General features: G+C 43.9%; 1 protein-coding gene across 2 annotated transcripts in view; it reads left to right on the top strand.

Moving 5' to 3' along the window:
* The first annotated feature begins 15064 nt into the window (after window positions 1-15064).
* Odf4 (outer dense fiber of sperm tails 4) overlaps window positions 15065-19448 on the top strand; it is a 13903-nt gene continuing 9519 nt past the window's right edge. The window contains exons 1-2 of one of the 2 annotated variants that reach the window (XM_005399413.2): window positions 15065-15228; window positions 15416-15708. In XM_005399413.2, the coding sequence (XP_005399470.1) occupies window positions 15179-15228; window positions 15416-15708 (343 nt within the window). In that variant the 5' untranslated portion in view covers window positions 15065-15178. Of the gene's footprint in view, window positions 15229-15412; window positions 15709-19448 lie in introns of both variants that reach the window. The other variant, XM_005399412.2, reaches the window with a different exon arrangement.

Raw genomic sequence — 19448 nt, 5'->3', positions numbered from 1 at the left:
ATATATATATATAAAACTTTTTGGAGACAGGGTCTCACTGTGTAGATCAGACTGGAGTTGAACTCACTATATAGCCCAGGCTGGCCTCAAACTCGAAGTGATCTCCCTGCCTCACCTTCCCCAGTGCTGGGATTATAGGTGTGTGTCACCATGCTCGATTTTTTAAAAAAATTCTTTCTTTCTTTCTTTCCTTACTTATTTTTTGGTACCAGGAATCGAACTCAGGACCTTGCACTTGCAGGCAGGTGCTTGTGCCGCTGAGCTATATCCCCCGTGCTCAATTTTTATTTTTATTTATTTTTATTTTTTGGTTTTTCTCCGGTACCGGGAACCGAACTCACAACCTTGCGCTTGCCAGGCAGGTGCTTTTGCCGCTGAGCTAAATCCCCAGATCCCAATTTTTAAATGCTCTTTCAACCAGTTTTTCCACTGGTGTATTCATTATGGTGATATATTATGAGTTTTGTCCCTAACTGGCAAGATGTTTGAAGATTATCTAAGGAGTTTGTTTAAGTAAGCCACTCTTCATTACTTGGGTTATGAAATAATCCAAGAGTGTTATGTTTTATTTTAATTTCTATTACTACATGTTTGCAGTACATCACAATTACATTCATCATGAGGGGTTGGTACATGTGCATAATACATCTTCATTTTTTTTTTTACATCCTTTCCTCCCTTGCCTTCCTCAAGAATTTAAAAATTATTATATACATTGGTTTGCTGAGTAGTGTGTGCAGGAGTTTTTTGTTTGTTTGTTTTACTACATTGTGTCTTTTTTCAGATTTATTTACTGGATTGTAGCCCAATGTGTGTCCATCTCTTTTGGAGTTGCCATACTTTAACAGGACAAAATATATCAGATATGTTCAAATGTCATCCTTTTTCTGAGATAGGGTTTCACTATGTGGTTCAGGCTGGCCTTTAACTCACTATATAGCTCAGGTTGGCCACCAACTGGTGGTGATCCTCCTGCCTCAGCCTCCTGAGTGCTGGGATTACAAGTATGCCCCACCACACCCAGCTCTCTAAAGCCATTTTTTGTGTGAGGATTTATAAAACTTTCAGCTTCCATACAAACATACCTGCCAATTTCTCACATCCAATATTTCTCTGTCTCTGTCTCTCTGTACTGGGGATTGAACCTGGAGCCTTAACACTGACCTACACCCCCAGTCCTTTTAAAATATCTTTATTTTGAGACAGGATGTTGCTAAATTGCTAAATTGCTCATTCTGGGCTGGAACTTGAGATCCTCCTACCTGAGCCTGCCTGAGTGCCAGTGTCACTATGCCCTGCTCTCACATCCCACAACTGGGAAAACTTTCTACACGCTAGGCTCTGGATCTGAATAGCTTAATTTTTTTTTTTTTTTATACTGGGAATCGAACTCATGACCTCATGCTTGTTAGGCAGGTGCTGTGCTGCTAAGCTACATCCCTGGCCCCTTTATAGCTTGCTTCTTGTCTATTACCTCTATGCTTTTTGGGCTGGGCACTGTAGGATTCAGATTGTAGCACCACCTTTCATTCTATACTGTCCTTGACAATAGTGAGTAGTCAGCAGAACAGATGTTAGGAGTGTTCCTATAAGTCCTTCCTACACTGGGACAGCTATTAATAATTTATAGAGAAATTACAGAAAACACATATTGTTGCCTTTTATTAATTACTATTGTTGGTTATCAAATTTTCCTCAAATTTAGCAGCTTATATAAGGTCCTGTGTTTAATACCCAACATTGAAAAGAAAATTAGCAGCTTAAAATAACACACATATTTATTATCTTTTACTTTCTGTGGGTCAGGAACTCAGGTGTGGCTTTGCTGGGTCTGTGGTTCCATGGCCTCCTGTGTGGCTATCAAGGTCTTGGCTGATATTCTGGAACAGCCCAGTCCCAGTGAATAAGTACTAGCTTCAAGCTGTTTGAGACCAAAGAAGGACAGGCAAATGGATCTAGGTTTGAGCGGAGTGAAATTTACCAAGGGCACTAACTGTCAGAAGCATGATCTTGATCCTGGGTGACAGCAGGACCAAGTGGATCCCTGCAATTTGGGTCAGAAGAGGGGTGCATATTTTGGTTAACACAAAAGTGACTTCATTCAAGATGGACTGTACTTGGTTTATCTTAAGCTAACAGCAAAGAGTCAGGCACATTCCTGGTGCCAGGGTCTGGTTGTATCTATTTGTAGTTTGCTGGGAAACTGTGCAAAAAAAACCAAAAAAACAAAAAAACAAAAAAACAAAGAAAACAAGAAAAATAACCCAACCTGCTGCTGGGTGTGGTGGCACATGTCTTTAATTCCAGCACTCAGGAGGCTAAGGAAGGAGGATCACTTTTTGAGGTCAGCCTGGGCTACATAGTGAGTTCAAGGCCAGGCTGGACTACATAGTGAAAGCCTGTCTCAAAAAACAAAAACAATCTCAAAAAGACAAAAAAAAAAAAAAAAAAATTATAGAAAAAACAAAAACAAAAACAGAGATAACCAACCTGGTTTACTCTGGAGCAATCTTGGTGGTTATAAGTTGTGTTAGTCAGTTTTCCATGCCTAGGACAAAATACCTTTGGAAATCAACTTATAAGGAAGAAAGATTTGTTTTGGCTCATAGTTTCACAGGGTTTAGTTCCTGGTTGCTTGGGCCTGTTGCCTTGGGGCTGTGGTGAGGCAGTGCATCCTGGTGGAAGAAAACTGTTCACCTCATAGCAGATGAGAGACAAATGGAGGAAGGGACCAGGGTCCCAATATCCTCTTCAAGAACATACCCCACTCCTAACTTCCCCTGAGTAGGGTCCATTTCTTTTTTTTTGTTTTTTTTTGTTTTTTTTTTTTTCCGTACCGGGAATCAAACTCACGACCTCACACTTATCAGGCAGCCACTGTGCCACCGAGCTAAATCCCCACCCCCCTAGGGTCCATTTCTTAAAGGTTCTACCACCTCCAAATAGCTCCACAGGCTGGTAGTCACAGCTTCAGTAATGGGACTTTGGGGGAAGTTTAAGGTTCAAATCATAACATGGTTTAAAATGGCTATAGTTGTATCAAGCTGAATCCATACAGTCCAAGATTTGTGGTTTCATCTGAAGGATAAACAGGGGAGAATCTACTTATACATTCACTCTGCTGCTGTTAGTGGTACTTGGTTTCTCAGTAACCTAATCACAGAAGTGTAATCCCATCAGTTTAGGCAAGCATTAAACCGAATCACATAATCCAGCCTATTCAAAAAGTGACAGGGTTGAACAAGGGCATGAATACCAGCAGTTGGGAACTGCTGAGGACCATCTCAGAGGTCTACTTACCATATCTATTACTGATAAACTAATTGGTTCCTCAACTCAGCCTTTTTTTTTAAAGCTGGATCCTCAAAGTGCCAAAAGCCACTCCAGTGCTACAGAACATGATGGGGAAGTGCAGAAATTGGGAAAGGTCAGCCAATTGAGGTTAAGATTTTTGCAGATCTTAAGAAAACATATGCCTGTATGAACCCATTTTAAGGGTCCTCCAAGGGACCATGAAGGAGACAATGCAAGTTATGGGTCCTGAAGCTTAAACTTTATTAGCTTCATGAAAAAACCAGAAAACAAGTCTCTGCTCCTACTCCTGAAGCCAAAGCCTCTTTGCTTCGGTGGATAAGAATCTGATCCCTAAAGTGGGGTCAGCCCTTTCTCCCCAATACCTTTGTATCTTTGTCTCTGTCTCCTTTTTTTTTTTTTTTTTTTTTGGTTATTTTGAGACAGAGTCTCACTATTCAGTGCAACCTGGCTTTGAACTTGCTTATGTAGCCCAGGCTAGCCTTGAACTGATATGATCAGGCTGAGACCCACACAGAACCAGACCAGACCTTCTGACGTGAGAGAAGTCTTTATTGGGGGAGTGACATGGTGGGCTGCCCAGCGGACTAGGACAGCCTGGAGCTGAGCAAAGTGTGGGGTTTTTAAAGTTAACTTTTTGGGGAGGGTGTTTGTGGGTCAGAATATTTTACAGGAGAGGGTGTTGGTGGGCCAGAACAGCCTGAGCAGGGGGTGTTCATGTGTCAGAACAGCCTGAGTGGGGGGTGTTGTTCATCAGAGTTGAACATCTAGTTCTGCCAACGTGGATGAAGGGAGGTTGGCTTTTGTCGAGGGGAACTGGAGGGGAATAGGTGAAGAGAAAGGAGTTTTTATTAACTCCTTCATAAAAGAGCTTAAATCTCCCACGGGGGGGGGTGGTTTGCCTTGTGACTTATCATGAACTAAGGATGATACATACTCCTGCCTCAGCCTCCTAAGTGCTGGGATTATAGGCATGGCCACCATGCTCAGCTCTCTCTCTCTTCTTCTTTTTTTTTTTTTGTACCAGAAATCAAACTCAGGACCTTGTGCTTGCAGGCAGACGCTGTGCCACTGAGCTATACCCCCGGCCCCATCTCTCTCTTCTCCTCCCTTTTGTGTTTTCCGCATTCTGATATGGGCATTTAATAAAAGTTTGGTAAATGTCGGATTACTTGAGATTTTTCCTGCTATTGGCACTCTTCCCTGTTTCTCATCTCCTTTCCTGAGTCTAGTTTGTTTTTTCTCACCCCAAATATTAGTAGAAAGAAAGTTCAGAAAGGAATCGGTTTCTTCCACAAGAGAAAATGTTTCTGAGCACCCTGGGCCAGGGTAGAAGGTAGTTCTGTGGTCTGGATGCTGAAGGATGCAAACAGGCTGGCTCTAGGAAGAATAAATAATAATTGGTTGTTCTCTCTTGGAACTGCGTACCTTGATGGGTAGCACAAGGATGAGGACGTGTCAGGAGTTACTTCTCTTAGTAGCTGCATCCTGGTGGAACTCTGCTGGCCAGTATCCCAGTGTGTGGTCTCTGCCTTCACCTTCTTGCCCCCACTGCTTCTCAAATCCTTTGGTCTTGGCTGGTCTTAGTTCAATGACAATACATTTGCTTACTGTGCATGAGGTCCTGAGGCTGATCCCCTCCACCCCAATCCTTTGGTTCTACCCATCTTCCAACATGGTGCTATGATTCTATGACTCCCAACTCCAGTATCTTTAAAATAAGTTACCATCTACTAGACTGTGGTATAGAAGCACATTCCTGTAATCCTAGCACTTGGGAAGCTGAGGCAGGAGGATGGCCATGAGTTTAAATCCAACCTGGGTTCCATAGTGAGTTTGAGGGCAACCTGAACTGAGATCTGAGATCCTATCTCAAAAAACAACAAAAAAAGTTACCTTTTGCTTAAATTGGGAATACAAGGATATTCTGAGTAGTTTGATGGGTGCTAAACCCTGTGTGAGGTTGAGCTTTGCCCAGGAAATTCTGAAATATAGACAACAGAATGCCAAGTACAGAATTTAGGAGAGATATGGCATAAGGGCGTGGAGACCAGATAACAGTCATGTAGTGATTAATGCACCTCGGCCCGGAAACTAGCTGGCCTGTTTTCAAATACTGACCCTGCAGCTTGTTAGCTATGCGATCTCGATCACAGTACTCACCCTTTCAGTGCCTCTGCTTCCTCGGCCATACTATGAGGATAACAATAATATACCTGCCTCACGGGACTGTTCAGGGGACTACATGAATTAACTTGTGTAAAGCGCTTAGAACAATGCCCTACATGTAGCTGATGCTCAGTAACTAGCTAAAATCAACTATTGTTCTTTTTTTGGTGGTGGGGTACTGGGACTCAAACTCAGGACTTTGTTTTTGCCAGGCAGGCGCTTATGTCACTGAGCTATGTCCCCGGCCCTAAAATCAGCTATTTTTGCAACATACAACTTCTGTGTTTTTGGCCAGCAAAGGGCCCATGAACCTTTAAATAAAGGATGAAAGATAGAATATAGTTATGTTTGAATAGGGGAACCAGCTAGAGTTTTCTTTCTTTTTCCCCTAGAGTGCTGGGGATGAAGCCCAGGGCCTGGTGCACGTTAAGCAGTGCTCTGCCGCTGTCCTCCCATCCTGCCGTGCGCTGAGCGTCTCTGTGAACAGTTCGGGCTCAGCAGGTTGTAACAGTAGGAGAGGCTGCAAGGGTGAGTACAGTCACAGACAGAGCAACTTCTTGGAGGAGACTTCTGTCATCTCTTTCAGCTCTACGTTCACTCTGAGAATGGGGTTTTCCCATATTCTAGGTCACCTTTAAAACCTGATCCTCGGTCAGCCCTTCATATTCGTGGGTTCTGTTATCTATGGGCTTTGCATATGTGGGTTCAATCACTGCAGGATGGAAATATTTAAAGAAAACTTGCATCTGCACTGAATATGTACCGACTTTCTTATCACTGTTTCCTAAATAATATGATGTAGTGACTATTTACATAGCATTTACCTTATAGTAAATACCATAAGTCATATGGTAGTGACTTAAAATATATAAGAGAGTAGGGCTGGGGATTTAGCTCAGTGGCACAGCGCCTGCCTGGCAAGTGTGACGTCGTGAGTTCGATTCCTGGTGCCAGGAAAAAAAAAACCAAAATAAAAAAAAAAAAAAAAAAAATAAAAAAAAATATATATATAAGAGAGCTGGGCATGGTGGCACACACCCTTAATCCCAGCACTCAGGAGGCTGAGGCAGGAGGATCGTTGCAGTTCGAGACTAGGCTGGGATACAAACTGAGCTCAAGACCAGGCTGAATTGCATAGCAAAACACTGTCCAAAAAAAAAAAATGTATAAGAGAATGTATGTAGTATGTGCAAATACTAGGCAATTTTATGTAAGAGACTTGAGAAGTTTGGGATTTTGGTAACTGAGAGGTTCTGTTAGCCATCTCCTATAGATACTAAGGGATAGCTGTACTGAAATCCATGACTCCATTGGAGAAATCTGCTGGTGCTGGGGACCCCTCCCCAACTGACAGGTCATGTATGGGACAGGCTGGTATGGGGAACTGCCAGGGAGGCCACAGTGGGGAGCCTGACAAAGAGGTGAACCCCAACAGCAGGTGGAATGGAGAGACAAAGGGAAGCCAGGTTCTTTTCGTCATCCCTTGTATTGCAAGGTCAAGTCTCATTTGAAACTTATGCCTTGCTTTTTCAATTCTATAGACCACTGAATTCCTTCTATTTGTAAGCCAGCTTGAATCACTGTATCTGGTATCAGGCATGCAGACTCTTAACTGATTCAGCTAACCCACAATAAAATTGTGCTCTTGTCACGTGTTCTAGAGATGTAATCTGTCTAACTGGCAGCTTTCTCTCCGTGCATCTTTTTGTTTAGATTCTGTGAATTATTCAATGAATTTCTAAGCTGTAGGATGCAAATCTGAGGTCATGAAATCCACTTCAACATCTGCTTGCTTGTTACAGCATCTAACTTTGCCAAGGCTGCTTGCCTTTTTATTTAAGACTAGACTGGATACTTAGAATCCTGGGGTGCAAATATATTGCTTGTACATTGTTTTTACTCTCTTAGTCCCGTAGCCATACAAAAAGGGCCATAGCTTCACCACCTGCCTTCACTTGGCTTCAGTGAAAAACGTCCAGGAGGACCTGAGAGGGATCTAGTTTGGGTGAGTCATTTTGAGCCTGGGTCATATATGTTCACCTCTTTCCACCCCGCCAACCACGATGATGCGTTTTCAGGGGTCAGTACATAGGAGACAGCACATAGAGATGAACACAGCACCATTATTATTGATGGAGATGTCTGTAAAATGTAGTTTAGCTCTTCTGGTCCAATGGGCTTTTTAATAACTCACTCCTTACTAGCATAGTCGTGTGACCAGTGGGTTCTTTGGCCCAATTTGGATAGAAATTATGACAGGGCAAAGTGCAGCTCCCTCAGTGTGAGCTGCTCTGAGCTTTGAAGGCCAGAGGCTCTTAGTGTTTGGTGTTAGCAGCCCTCCTCACTGCTCTCCAGGCTACCAGAGCCAGCAGCTACCCACAGCTCTCTGGGACTCTTCCAGCAGCTGGAGCACACAGCTCCTGCCAGTGGTCACCCATGCTTGACCACCTCTGGTCAAGCTCCTAGCCACCCTCAGTGGTTTTTTTTTTTTTTTGTCTTTTTGAGACAGGGTTTTGCTATGCAGTTCAGGCTGGCTTTCAACTCATTTTGTAGCCCAGGCTGGCCTCAAACTCACAGCAGTCTTCCTGCCTCAGCCTCCCAAGTGCTGGGATTACAGGTGTGAGCCACCACGTCCAGCCACACTCAGTGTTAATAGCCCTGGCCACTGACCACTTTCCATGCCAGCCGGCTTTAGTATTATCAGTTGTTTGTTTGTTTGTTTTTTGTACTGGGAATCAAACTCAGGACCTTGAGATTGCCAGGCAGACACTTGTGCCTTTGGGCTATATCCCCAGCCAAGCATCATCAGGTTTTAGGACAACCAGCATATCTTATTCTTCTTGAGACGGGCATCATGTTAAGGCAAAATAAAGCCATTCAAATGACCCTTTATTAGGTCTTACATTGCAGCACACGGGAAAGCAGAATGTGTACCATTCTCACATAGACAGCAGAAGGCAGGTTCGTACATGCACAGTGCCTTGCCAGGTAGCTGCAGACTTCCTGCTCAGCTGTGGATAGGGTAGGGGCTCCTCGTGGACCAGAGCAAGGCTATCTGAAGTGGCTGCAGAGGGGTGGAGTCATCCAGAGAGGCTGCAGGGTGCAGTCATCCGGGATTGACGCAGGACCAAAGCTTGCTGCAGGCAAAGCAGAACTGTCCTGTGGGAAGCAGGGTAGGCATCTGAGGTAAAATGGTCTTTACTGTGTTTGGGGTGGCCATGGCTGCCAAAGGTATGACAGAAGGGAAAAAATTAAATATGTACCTCAGGGGGAACATCGGGCCCTTCTCTTCTGCTCAGTCACAGGGAGCTTGTACTGTGTGTGGCAGAGGGCAGACAGGATCATGGTCCTCCACGGGTGAGCAGAGGACTAAAACAGACCCGATGAGACTGCAACACATTACTTTTTTCAGACCCAGTGCGTCAACTATTGGTGCCATTAAATAAATTGTGCTAGTTCTTTCTCTTGGAGCCAGCCAGCTACAGACATGCAGCTTTCTTTGGCTGGTTACCTGTGATTAGAAATGATGTGTTTTCTTGCCAGGTGAGAGCTTTAACAGCCAGTGTTCAGAGCAGAGTATAGTGGCACATGCCTGTAATCCCAGCACTCAGGAGGCTGAGGCGGGAGGATTGCTGTGAGTTCAAGACCAGCCTGGGCTACAAAGTGAGCTCAAGGCCAGCCTGAACTGCATAGTGAGACCCTGTCTCAAAAAGACCAAAAAAAAAAAAAAAAAAAAAAAAAAGAGCCAATATTCAATCTGCCACACACTCTCTTTTTCCTGTTGTATTTATTATCTTACCTTTTTTATTATCCTACATTCTGGAATGAGAAGAGTGTGGAAAAGAGGCACAAGACAGCCAAGTACAGTAGTACACAGGGGTAATCCCAGGTACTTGAGTGGCAGAGGCAGAATTGCAAGTTTAAGGCCAGCCTGGGCCATTTGGAAAGACCTATCTCAAAAATTTTAAAAGGCTTGATATATATCTTATTGATACAATCCTTAGCACTGGGTTCAATCCCAAGTACCAGAAAAAAAAAAAAGCCAAGCATGGTGGCAGCACTTTGGGAGGCTGAGGCAGGAGGATCACAAGTTTGAACCCAGCCTAGGCAATTTAGTAATTTAATGTGACCCTGTCTCAAAATAAAAAATAAAAATAAGAGCTGGGGATGTAGCTCGATGTCGAGGCCCTGGGTTCAGTCTCCAGTGCAAAAGACAAACAAACAGGTCTGCAGATGACAAATGATGCACAGCTTGAGCAGCAAAAGAAATCTTGGCTATTACAAGCTACTGAGATTGTGAAATGTTTTTTGTTACCTTAGCATTGCCTAGTTTATCCTGACTGCTACATTCACTGATCAGATGGAGTACTCCATGCTTTTGGGGGAGGATCAAGCAGTAGAGAGAGAGGTTGGGGGTTTTCTTCCACTGACATGCAAATACGAATGGGGAGTTAAGTGTTCCTTCCCAACACAGTACAGTGAGGAAGGAGAAGCATTTCCCCCAAAAAGACTGATCAGTGCTACAGGCTGGATCTTGGTTATCCCTCTGAGCCACAAGGTGAAGGCCTGCCTCCTCAGGGTGGCACTACTGGGAGGTAGCAGAAGTTTCAGAGGAGGGGCTGAAGCTGGGTGTAGTAGCATCGCCTGTAATCCCAACACTTTTGGAGGCTGAGGCAGGAGGATCACAAGTGCAAACCCAGCCTGGGCAAGTTAGTGATTTAGTAAAACCCTGTCAAAAAATTAAAAAAATGTTGAGGATATTACTTAGTGTGTAGGCCCTGGGTTCAATCCTTGGTACTGGAAAAAAAAAAAAAAAAAGAATTAGGGCCTATTGGAAGGTCTCTGGGTTACTGGGGAGCCCTGTCTGAAGGGGTTGTAGGGCCCCTGTCTCTTCCTTTCTTTTTCTCCTCCGGACCATGAGGTGAGCAGTTTTGTTCTGCCAGATGCTCCTGACATGATGACCACTACAGCCCAAAGCAGCAGGGCCAACGATCCTACAACCTCTAAAGCTCTGAGCCAGAATAGACCTTTTCTTTCACAAGTTGATTATCTCAGGTACTTGCTAGGCAACAGAAAGCTGATGAACACTATCACTCAGGATGTGGTTGGAAGCAACAGAAAACAATTCCGGTGATTTAAGAAGAATATTTAGGGGGAAGATGTGGGGTAATCATTGCACCACCAGGAAAGCCAGAAAATAAGAACTATGAAAATAGGCAGAAGCAAGCCACTCCCTAACCACCTGCAGAACTGGGCTGGCAGGCACGACGGTCACTGCAGCCCAGTGTTGAAGCCATGGTGGTGACAGCACCACAGACACTGTCGGGAAGGCTTGTACCAGTGGCACTGCTGTTCCTGGCCCTGTCACCATTGCCACTGTCTCTCACTTTGGGTCATCAGCCTCCAAGGTTAAATCCAGGGACATGGATGTGTTTGTTCAATCCTAGGTCAGGTACTTGCTGTCTTTTGGAGGTTGGGGAAATGGACATTTTAAAAATGTCTGTCATTGAAAGTTCTGTGTCCTAACGAGGAACCATAAAGTGAGAAAACTCTCCACGGTGCAGGTTGTTCAATTGGTTAAGGAGCCACATTGAAATCCAGATATTCATTACAAAGAGCAGAGCTGCTCCCAAAAGGAGGAGGAGAGCTGATCAAATAGAACAACTCAGTGTCCATGACCTAGGGCACACGAGGCAGTACAACCACGTGGATTAATAGAGATCTGAATGTGTTTGGGAACTGTAGGTAAATTCAGTGGAAAGGGTTAGGCAAGCCCTCATCTGGAAAATGGCTTGTGAGCATAGCCTAGCTGGGCGGTGCCCTGTATGGTGGTGTCGCTCTGTCAAAACTTACAGGGTGATCTGCCAACACTTCCTCCTGAATACTGTCTTTCCCGCCAAGGATTAGTTTCCAGGAGCCATGCTCTGTGGCATGGCCTGACCCCTGCGCATGCCTGGTTGCCCAAGAGTACACAAGTGCTTCAAGCTGCGCCACCGGTGTTGCTCTCTGCGAATGTGGGAGTGAAACTGAGAAAGATCTGCTGCAGTCTGGGCTCTTTGAAGAGAACAAATGTGAAAATGTAAGAGCAGGAGAGAAGAATAGAACAGACACAGGTGAAATGGAGCCAGGTGTGGTAGCACTCACCTATGATTCCTATAATCCCAGCATTCTGGGACGCTGAGCAGCAGGATTATAAATCTGAGCCCAGCCTGGGCTATTTAGTGACTTAGAAAGAACTTATCTGAAAATTTTAAAATATGTGTTTTAATTAAAAAATTTTATTAGTACATGTTTATAGTATACAATGAATACACTCATTGTAGGGAGTTGGCACATATACATGTAGCATCTTGCTCCTTTTTTCTTCATTTCTCTTTCCATCCTTCTCCTCTCCCTCCATCCCTAGGTCCCCTACTCATCAGAAAAGGCCTACCTCCCTGTTTCCGATTGTCTATCTTTTATCAAACTAAAAAATTTTTTTTGGAAAAAGGACTAGGGATATAACTTAATGTAAGCCAGGTGTGGTAGTGCACACTTATCATCCCAGCACTCAGCAGGCTGAGGCAGGAAAATTGTCATGAGTTCAAACCCAGGCTGAACTACATAGTGAGACCCTGTCTTAAACCAACAAAAACAAAAACAAAACTTTAATGTGAAAGCCATGAGTTCAATTCCCAGTACTGGCAAAAAAAAAAAAAAAAAAAAAAAAAAAAAAAAAAAAAAAAAAAAAAAAAGAAATGGAAGCTAGCTATAGTGGTGCATGCCAATAGCCTCAGCCCTTTGGGAGGCTGAGGCAGGAGGATCTCAAGTTTGAGGCCAGCATGGACAATTTAGAGAGATACTGTCTCAAAATTAAAAACAAACAAAATGGGCCTGGGGAATGTAGCTCAGTGGTATAATACTTGCCAAGTACATGCAAAGATCTGGGTCTAATGTAACATGAAAAGGGAAGCTGTGATAGCAGGTGTCTGTAGTCCTAGACTCTCAGGAGTCTGGAGCAGGAGGATCACTTGAACCCTGGAGTTGGAGACCAGCTTGGGCAACATAGCAAGACTAGGAGAGGGGGAGAGGAAAAGGGGGGAAGGGAGAGGGGGAACAGGTGGAGGGAGGGAGAGAGAGATTCTTTTTTTAAGCTGGCTGCATCCCTGTTCATGTTCTCTATAAGAAGCTTTTTTATGCTTTGCAAAAGATTTAATCTCAAACCACAAATTTAGGTATGCAAGACATCACACAATCCTCATTTTTAATCATTTACCTTAAATTTTGAATTAGAAGCCTCATTCCATCCTGAGTCTAGGAGAAACCCAGCTTACTCCGGGCTCCCACTCCCTAGAGTCTGGGTGCCGGGTGTCATTGTCTCCAGGCTCTGGTCAACTCTCTTTCCAGATTAGATTAACATATCCACTGCCTCTGTCCCTGGGTCCCTTTGGATCTGTGGCCTTTGCTGCCTCCTTGTTATGTCCAGGCCATGAGACTGTTCTGGGAAAGGGCCCAAGCTCCCCTCTGCCTGGGTGCACCACAGCCATTCTTCCTGGGCACCTGCTGCCTCCCTGGCTGAGCTGCGAAGGCTTGTCTCTCTTTGTCTCGTCCCTACTCTGGGGGATTTCTTTCATTCTGGGGTGGGGGCATCTCCAGCTCTCTGACCACCGTCTCCTTGTCCTCTCTCTCTCATTTTTACTGTCTTTTGCTACCATGAACTGTTGCCCTCTCACCCTGCCTTGGAGCCAGCCAATAATGGACTGAAACCTCTACAAACTGTGAGCTAAATAAACCTTTCCTCCTTTAACTCTGGGTGTCAGGTATTTTGTCCCAGCAAAGAGAAAAGTAACTAAGACAGACATGCTCAGAGTTGTCCCAACCTAGGAGCAGGAAGCTAGGGAATTTATCTACCACTTCCCCACCTGCCACTAGTCGAGGGCTGCTGCCCCGTCTCAGCTCTCTTCCCTTCCTTCCACTTTCCGGTTTCCCTCTTCTAGGGTTTTGTTTGGGCAACGTCAAAGCTGCTGTGCTTGCTTTTACAGCTACGATCAGGTCTTCCGTGCTTTGTCCATCTGTTGACACTGAGCTGAAATCCAGTGCACACTGTTTACCTTGTATATTGTGACTGTATAAATACTTTCCTTTGCTGAGCTCATAATCACTAAGATTACATTTCCTTTCTTGAACTATTTTTGATTGCATCTTGAAAAACTGTATTTGATGCATTTTGGGGATTACATGAAATCTATGTTACATATACATGATTATAATATCCAAATTATATTGGATATTATAATATTGGATATTATAATATCCAAATCCAGGAACTAGACTGTAATCACAACATGTATGTGCCGTGTAATCCTCCCTGCCCCACTCCTTTTGCTCACTTAAGAAGTGGCCACCATATAACAGTTTGTGTTTATTACTTCATTGTTTTTAGAAAAAGTATCATGCAATCATAAATGAACATGTGTTTTAGCATGCTTTGTTTCTCTTGTTTATGAACTCCACAAAAAATGGTACCATCTTTGTAGTGTAATCTTCCGGGAGTTACATCCTCCAAGAAACGTCGTATTTACAGGATTCTTCCATGTTGCTGCAAGAACTGCTTGCTATTATTAGAAACCCTTAGAAGCTCCAGGAAAGATTAGAAAGGAAACACAATCCTGACGATCTCTGGCTCTGTGTGAATGACCTTCCTAAAAGGCCCGGCACTCCCTCTTCCGCACTATCCCTACCCTACCATCTTCAGGGTTCAGCCTCTTGGCCTGGGACCTTGGCCACTGCTGGTTGTTCTAAGGTTGACACTTGTCTCTGGCAGGGCTAGAAAATATCTGGACTAAGAAGTCCCCACCATGGTGGCCACAGGTGTCAGAGGTACAGCTGTGGGTGTGAGGGCCTCATCCCACTGTGTGCACGGAGGAGTGAGCCACTCCAGAGGAAAGCCTTCTCGGGATGTGGATCCCTGATTCCGAAGGTTCCTGAGGTCCACTCGTGCTGTGACTGTTTTGGCATGGGCGACTCATTTATTTTCTTATACTTTAAGATTAGGAAAATCATCTCAGCCTGTGTGACACTTCAACCTACATCCTTCTTTTTCTGATGCTCAAAAAATAGAAAGGAAGAAGAAGGGTAAAGAGAAGAGGGAAGCTAGGTGTGGGGTGCATGCCTGTAATCCCTGCACTTGGGATGCTGAGGCAGGAGGACTGCTGTGAGTTTGAAGCCAGCCTGGACTACATAGTGAGACTACGTCCCAAATAACCAAGTGGGACAGGGGGCGGAAGGGGGAAGGGATTGGTGACTGTTGACCAGAAGTGAGTAGAGATGAGCAAGGGGGAAAGAAGCTGAGGAAGGTAGTGGGAAGGTTGATGACATCTTTGTGTTTTTTGTTTTGTTTTTTGTGTTTTGGTTTTTTTCCGGTACCGGGAATTGAACTCCCGACCTTGCGCTTGCCAGGCAGGCGCTGTGCCACTGAGCTAAATCCCCAGCCCCTGACATCTTTGGAAGACATGTCAAGAAACAGTGAGGAGGAGGGTCCTGGGGACATATTCTCTCTCCCTTTCCTGAGCCCCTCCCCCACCTGACTACCCCTCAGGAACATTCTCTGGCAGTTGGGCCCTGTCCTGCTGAATGGGCTTGGGGGCCAGTTTTCCCTTAGCTCTGAAGCTCAGCAGTCTGATAAGATCCCCCACGTTCTTTCCCAGACTTCAGGGCTATGATGGAATCTTCTCGGTCTGATGAAAGTATTCAGGAGATGAATGACAGGTGAGCTCAGCAAGGGAAGGGGAGTGGAGGGTGCTGCCCATGGAGGCAAGGGGTACTCCGGGGGTCAGAAGGAGAAAGGGACCAACACCTGAGGCCTGGGAAGGAAGGGGAGGGCTGAGAGGCAGGATGGGCGTGGGGAAGCTGGAGCAAAAGGAGAGGTGCAGTCCTCTGTCTCTTCGCTCAGCAGTCACTGGCACCCCGTGAGCCTGCGCCGGAGCTCCGTATTGCCCTTGCGATGGAGAATTACACACAGCCCCCGCTGGATAGTGCAGGTGCTGGTCTCGGAGCTCAGCCTTGTGGCCTTTGTCCTGCTGCTGGTCATGGTCTTCTCCAAGAAATGGCTGCATGCCCCCGGAAGCCACTTCCGTCAGCACTACCCCAAGAATGTCAGCAACAGGATCCACACCTCTATCCACATCATGTCCTTGGGGCTCCTGCACATCTGCAGATCTAACTGCCCCAGACCAAAGGACTGGAAAGGTGAGCCCCTCCACCCTAGGCCTCCAATCCACCTGGACCTTTGGGGCTGACCCTGGGTATTCTTGTCTCTTTCCTCTGGTCTTCTGCATTCTTTGACCTGCAAAATGGCTATATTGGCACCGGGGCTTCCAAGAATCATTCTCCTCCACTCTGGCCAAAATATCTTTTTTTTTTTTTTTGGTTTTCACTTTTTTTTTGGTATCCGGAATCGAACCCAAGACCTTGTGCTTGCCAGGCAGGCGCTTGTGCCACTGAGCTATCTCCCCGGCCCTCCTTTGATTTTTTTTTTTTAAATCTATTTTAAAGAGTAAAAGAAGGATAACATAGTAATGGGGGGGGCGGTTTACCAAATTAGACAAAGTGGTAGGAAATTATCAATGGTTGTTGTTTTACATATTGTTATCTACAAGATAGTTTCTCAGGAAAATAAATATACAAATAATAGTGAGTTACTGACAAAAATGGTAGGAGATTATCAATAGTTGTTGTACTATACTTTGGTATCTTCAAAGTGATTTCTAAAGAAAATAGAGCTATACATGAGTGACCAACTGAATAATCATTGACTATTCTCAATGGTTGCTGTAGGAAACACATAATAAGAAACATACATCCATTTATGAAATGGCATAGGAACAATACAAATATTACAGAGTTATGGACAGATTAGGAGGAAAATACCAATGGCTGCTGTAATACATGGTGGTATCTTAGAAGTGGTTTCTCAGGAAGACAGAGATACACAAGAAAGATCTAACAAGTACTTACAGCTTAAGAGTTGTGAAAAATAGCGTATTACCTCCTCATCAGTGACTCCTTTCACTGAGGTGTGACAGTTGGAATGAAGGCCAGGATCGAAAAGAAGGACCGAGAGGCTTGCACCTGTGTCTAGCAACAAGCTGTTTTCTTTTTCCTCTATAGTCATGATTACCCGGGTCTCCTCCATGGAGATGACAGTCTTACTTTTCTTTCTTTTTTTTTTTTTTGCTTTTTTTCGGGTAATGGGAATCGAACTCACGATCTTGTGCTTGCCAGGCAGGTGCTGTGCTGCTGAGCTAAATCCCCAGCTGGCCAAAATACTTTAAGGCTCTTAATAAAACCTTCCATATTGCTTGCAAAAGCTATTATAGGTTGTGTATACTTTATTCAAGATGCTGACACCAGAAGTGTCCATGATTGTGGGAATTTTGAGGATTTTGAAATATTTGCATATACACAATGTGATATTTTGGGGATGGGGCTCAAGTCTAAATATAAAATCCATTTATGTTTCATATATACTTTTATACATACAGTCTGATGGTTATTTTATTTTATTTTTTCCTAATGATAATTTTATATACACTTTAAATGCGCCTACATTTTGACTGTGACCCATCCCGTGTGATCAGGTGGAATTTTCTACTGCTGGTATCATGTCAGCACTCAAACTTTCAGATTTCTTTTTTTGGTAGCGGGAATCGAACTTGGGGCCTTGTGCTTGCCAGGCAGGTGTGATTCCACCGAGCTATATTTCTGGCCCGCAGGTTTTGGAACATGGCAAATTTCACATTTTCAAATTAAGAATGTTCAATCTAGATAACAATTTATGTTTTTGCTACCCATGTGTAAAGATGATTGTTTCATTTTATCTTTGCCAGCCATGACTGTTAACTTGAAATATATAAATACATCACTTTTCTGATTAAAAACAGGCAATTATTGTGGGAAATGCAGAAAATTAAGAAAAAATAAAAATCACTAAAATCACAGATGTAATCACACATAGGAGGGACCATGAGCATCCCGGTGGTGAATTTACTTCTCACTCTATATATTTCTAAATTATAAACAGGTAAATGCTCTTATCACTGAGCTATACATCCTGCCTTCACATTAGGATTTTTAATGAACATACAAAGATCCAGTGCATGGGATTTTGTTTTGCAAATATCTTGCAAATTTATGAGTTTGTTGGACACTGTAGTACCTTGGCAAAAAAGACCCCTGCACCTAGACTTTGGTGCAAATCTCTGATTGTTCCTTAACATAAATTCCCAGAAGAAGCATGGATGGATCAAAGGGACTTAATAACTTAGGTTTCAGTGGTTTTTTTGTTTGTTTGTTTTTGTTTTTTGAGGTAGGGTCTTGCCAGGTAGCCCAGGCTGGCTTTGAACTCTTGCTGATCCTCTTGTCTCAGCCTCCATAGTGCTAGGATTACAGGTGTGCACAGATAGTTTTGATATTTTGTGCCAGGCCACCCACCAGAAATGCTGCCCATATAAAAGTGCCACTTTTCTCTAAATTACCTCCTTTATTAGATACTGTCAATTTTATTTTGATTTTCAATTAATTGAGTAATTTTAAAATTTACCTGCAAAAATATTTACAAAAATAAAATTTACCTGTAATTTACGATCCTTTGTGTTGAGCTTCATATATTTATAGATCGGGAATGAATTCAGGGCCTTTCCACTGAGCTACATCCCCAGCCCTTTTAAAATTTTGAGACAGGGTATCACTAACTCACTAAGATGCCTAGGCTGGTTCAGACTTGTAATCCTCCAGCCTCAGTTTCCCAGGGTGTGTCACCATGCTGAACCCTTATTTTTTTGAGACAGGATTTGTCTGTGTAGTTGAGGCTGGCCTCAACTTGTGAGCCTCCTGCCTCAGTTTCAGCACCATCACACCTGGTGAAAGTGACACCCAACTATTTACTGACTTTTTTTGTTGTTGGAACTGAGGATGCAACTCCAGGCCTTGAGCCTTGAGCATGCTGGGCAAATGCTCTACCACTGAGCTACATCTCCAGCCCTAAATTTTAGGTTTAACTTTTGACCAGAGTCTTGAGTTATGACCCAAATGCCAGCTGCTTGTGTGGTTGTAAACAAAAACTTGTGATGCCAGAAAAGTGTATGTAAGCATACATAAGCAATGTCTGAGCCTAGATGGGCATGTTTGTGGATGTGATTTCACTCAGTGCTTTATATAGTTGCTATGATTACTGCTATCAAAATGTCCCCACAGGGGACTGGGGATATAGCTCAGTGGCACAGCGCCTGCCTGGCAAGCAGAAGTCCTGAGTTTGATTCCCAGTACAAAAAAAAAGGCCCCCCAAAAGCTAGAAAAAATGCTAAAGAATAAAGGGAAAATAAAGAAAGCAGTCATAACAGAACAGTGTTAAAGAAAAGACAGAAACAGACAATGTTAGATCAGTTTTTAGTTCTGAAAAGGTTGCGACCTTGTGGGCCAGAAGCAGGTCCTAGTGGGCTACAGATTCTCCAAGGGGAGAAAGGACACCAGAGAGCCAGATTCCTGATGATCCTGTGAAAGGGGACTCTCCTTCCAAACGATAGCCACCTTCCATTCCACCCTCCCATCCTGCAAGCCAAAGACGTCCATTGGAATGGTGAGTACGTTATGAAATTGTTGTTTCTGGTCAACTAGTGTAGGGGATGGCGACTCAGCATATCATTTTAAATAGAGTAATTCTAGTATTAGTGCAAGCCTCAAAATGTGTTTTGAGAAACATCCCGGAGGGGTTGTAAAAAGTTAATTTTGCAGTCCTTACTTAGCCCTGGAATGCTTCTCCAAAGACAAAGAACACCAGGGCCCAGATAACCACCTATGACCCTGCCTGGGTTTTTTCATCCCTTCCCTGGCCCTAGATAAACCTTGTAACCATAAAGGAAGTATATGGTTATCTAAAGGGGGACATATAGAACAGAGTACAGAAAGTATATATCATTGTGGTTGGGCTC

Source organism: Chinchilla lanigera, unplaced genomic scaffold (assembly GCF_000276665.1).
Source record: "Chinchilla lanigera isolate Chin_1 unplaced genomic scaffold, ChiLan1.0 scaffold00066, whole genome shotgun sequence".
Taxonomy (NCBI): Eukaryota; Metazoa; Chordata; class Mammalia; order Rodentia; family Chinchillidae; genus Chinchilla; species Chinchilla lanigera.
Note: the sequence above shows the minus strand (reverse complement) of the source record. Positions and strands in the feature narration are given on the sequence as shown.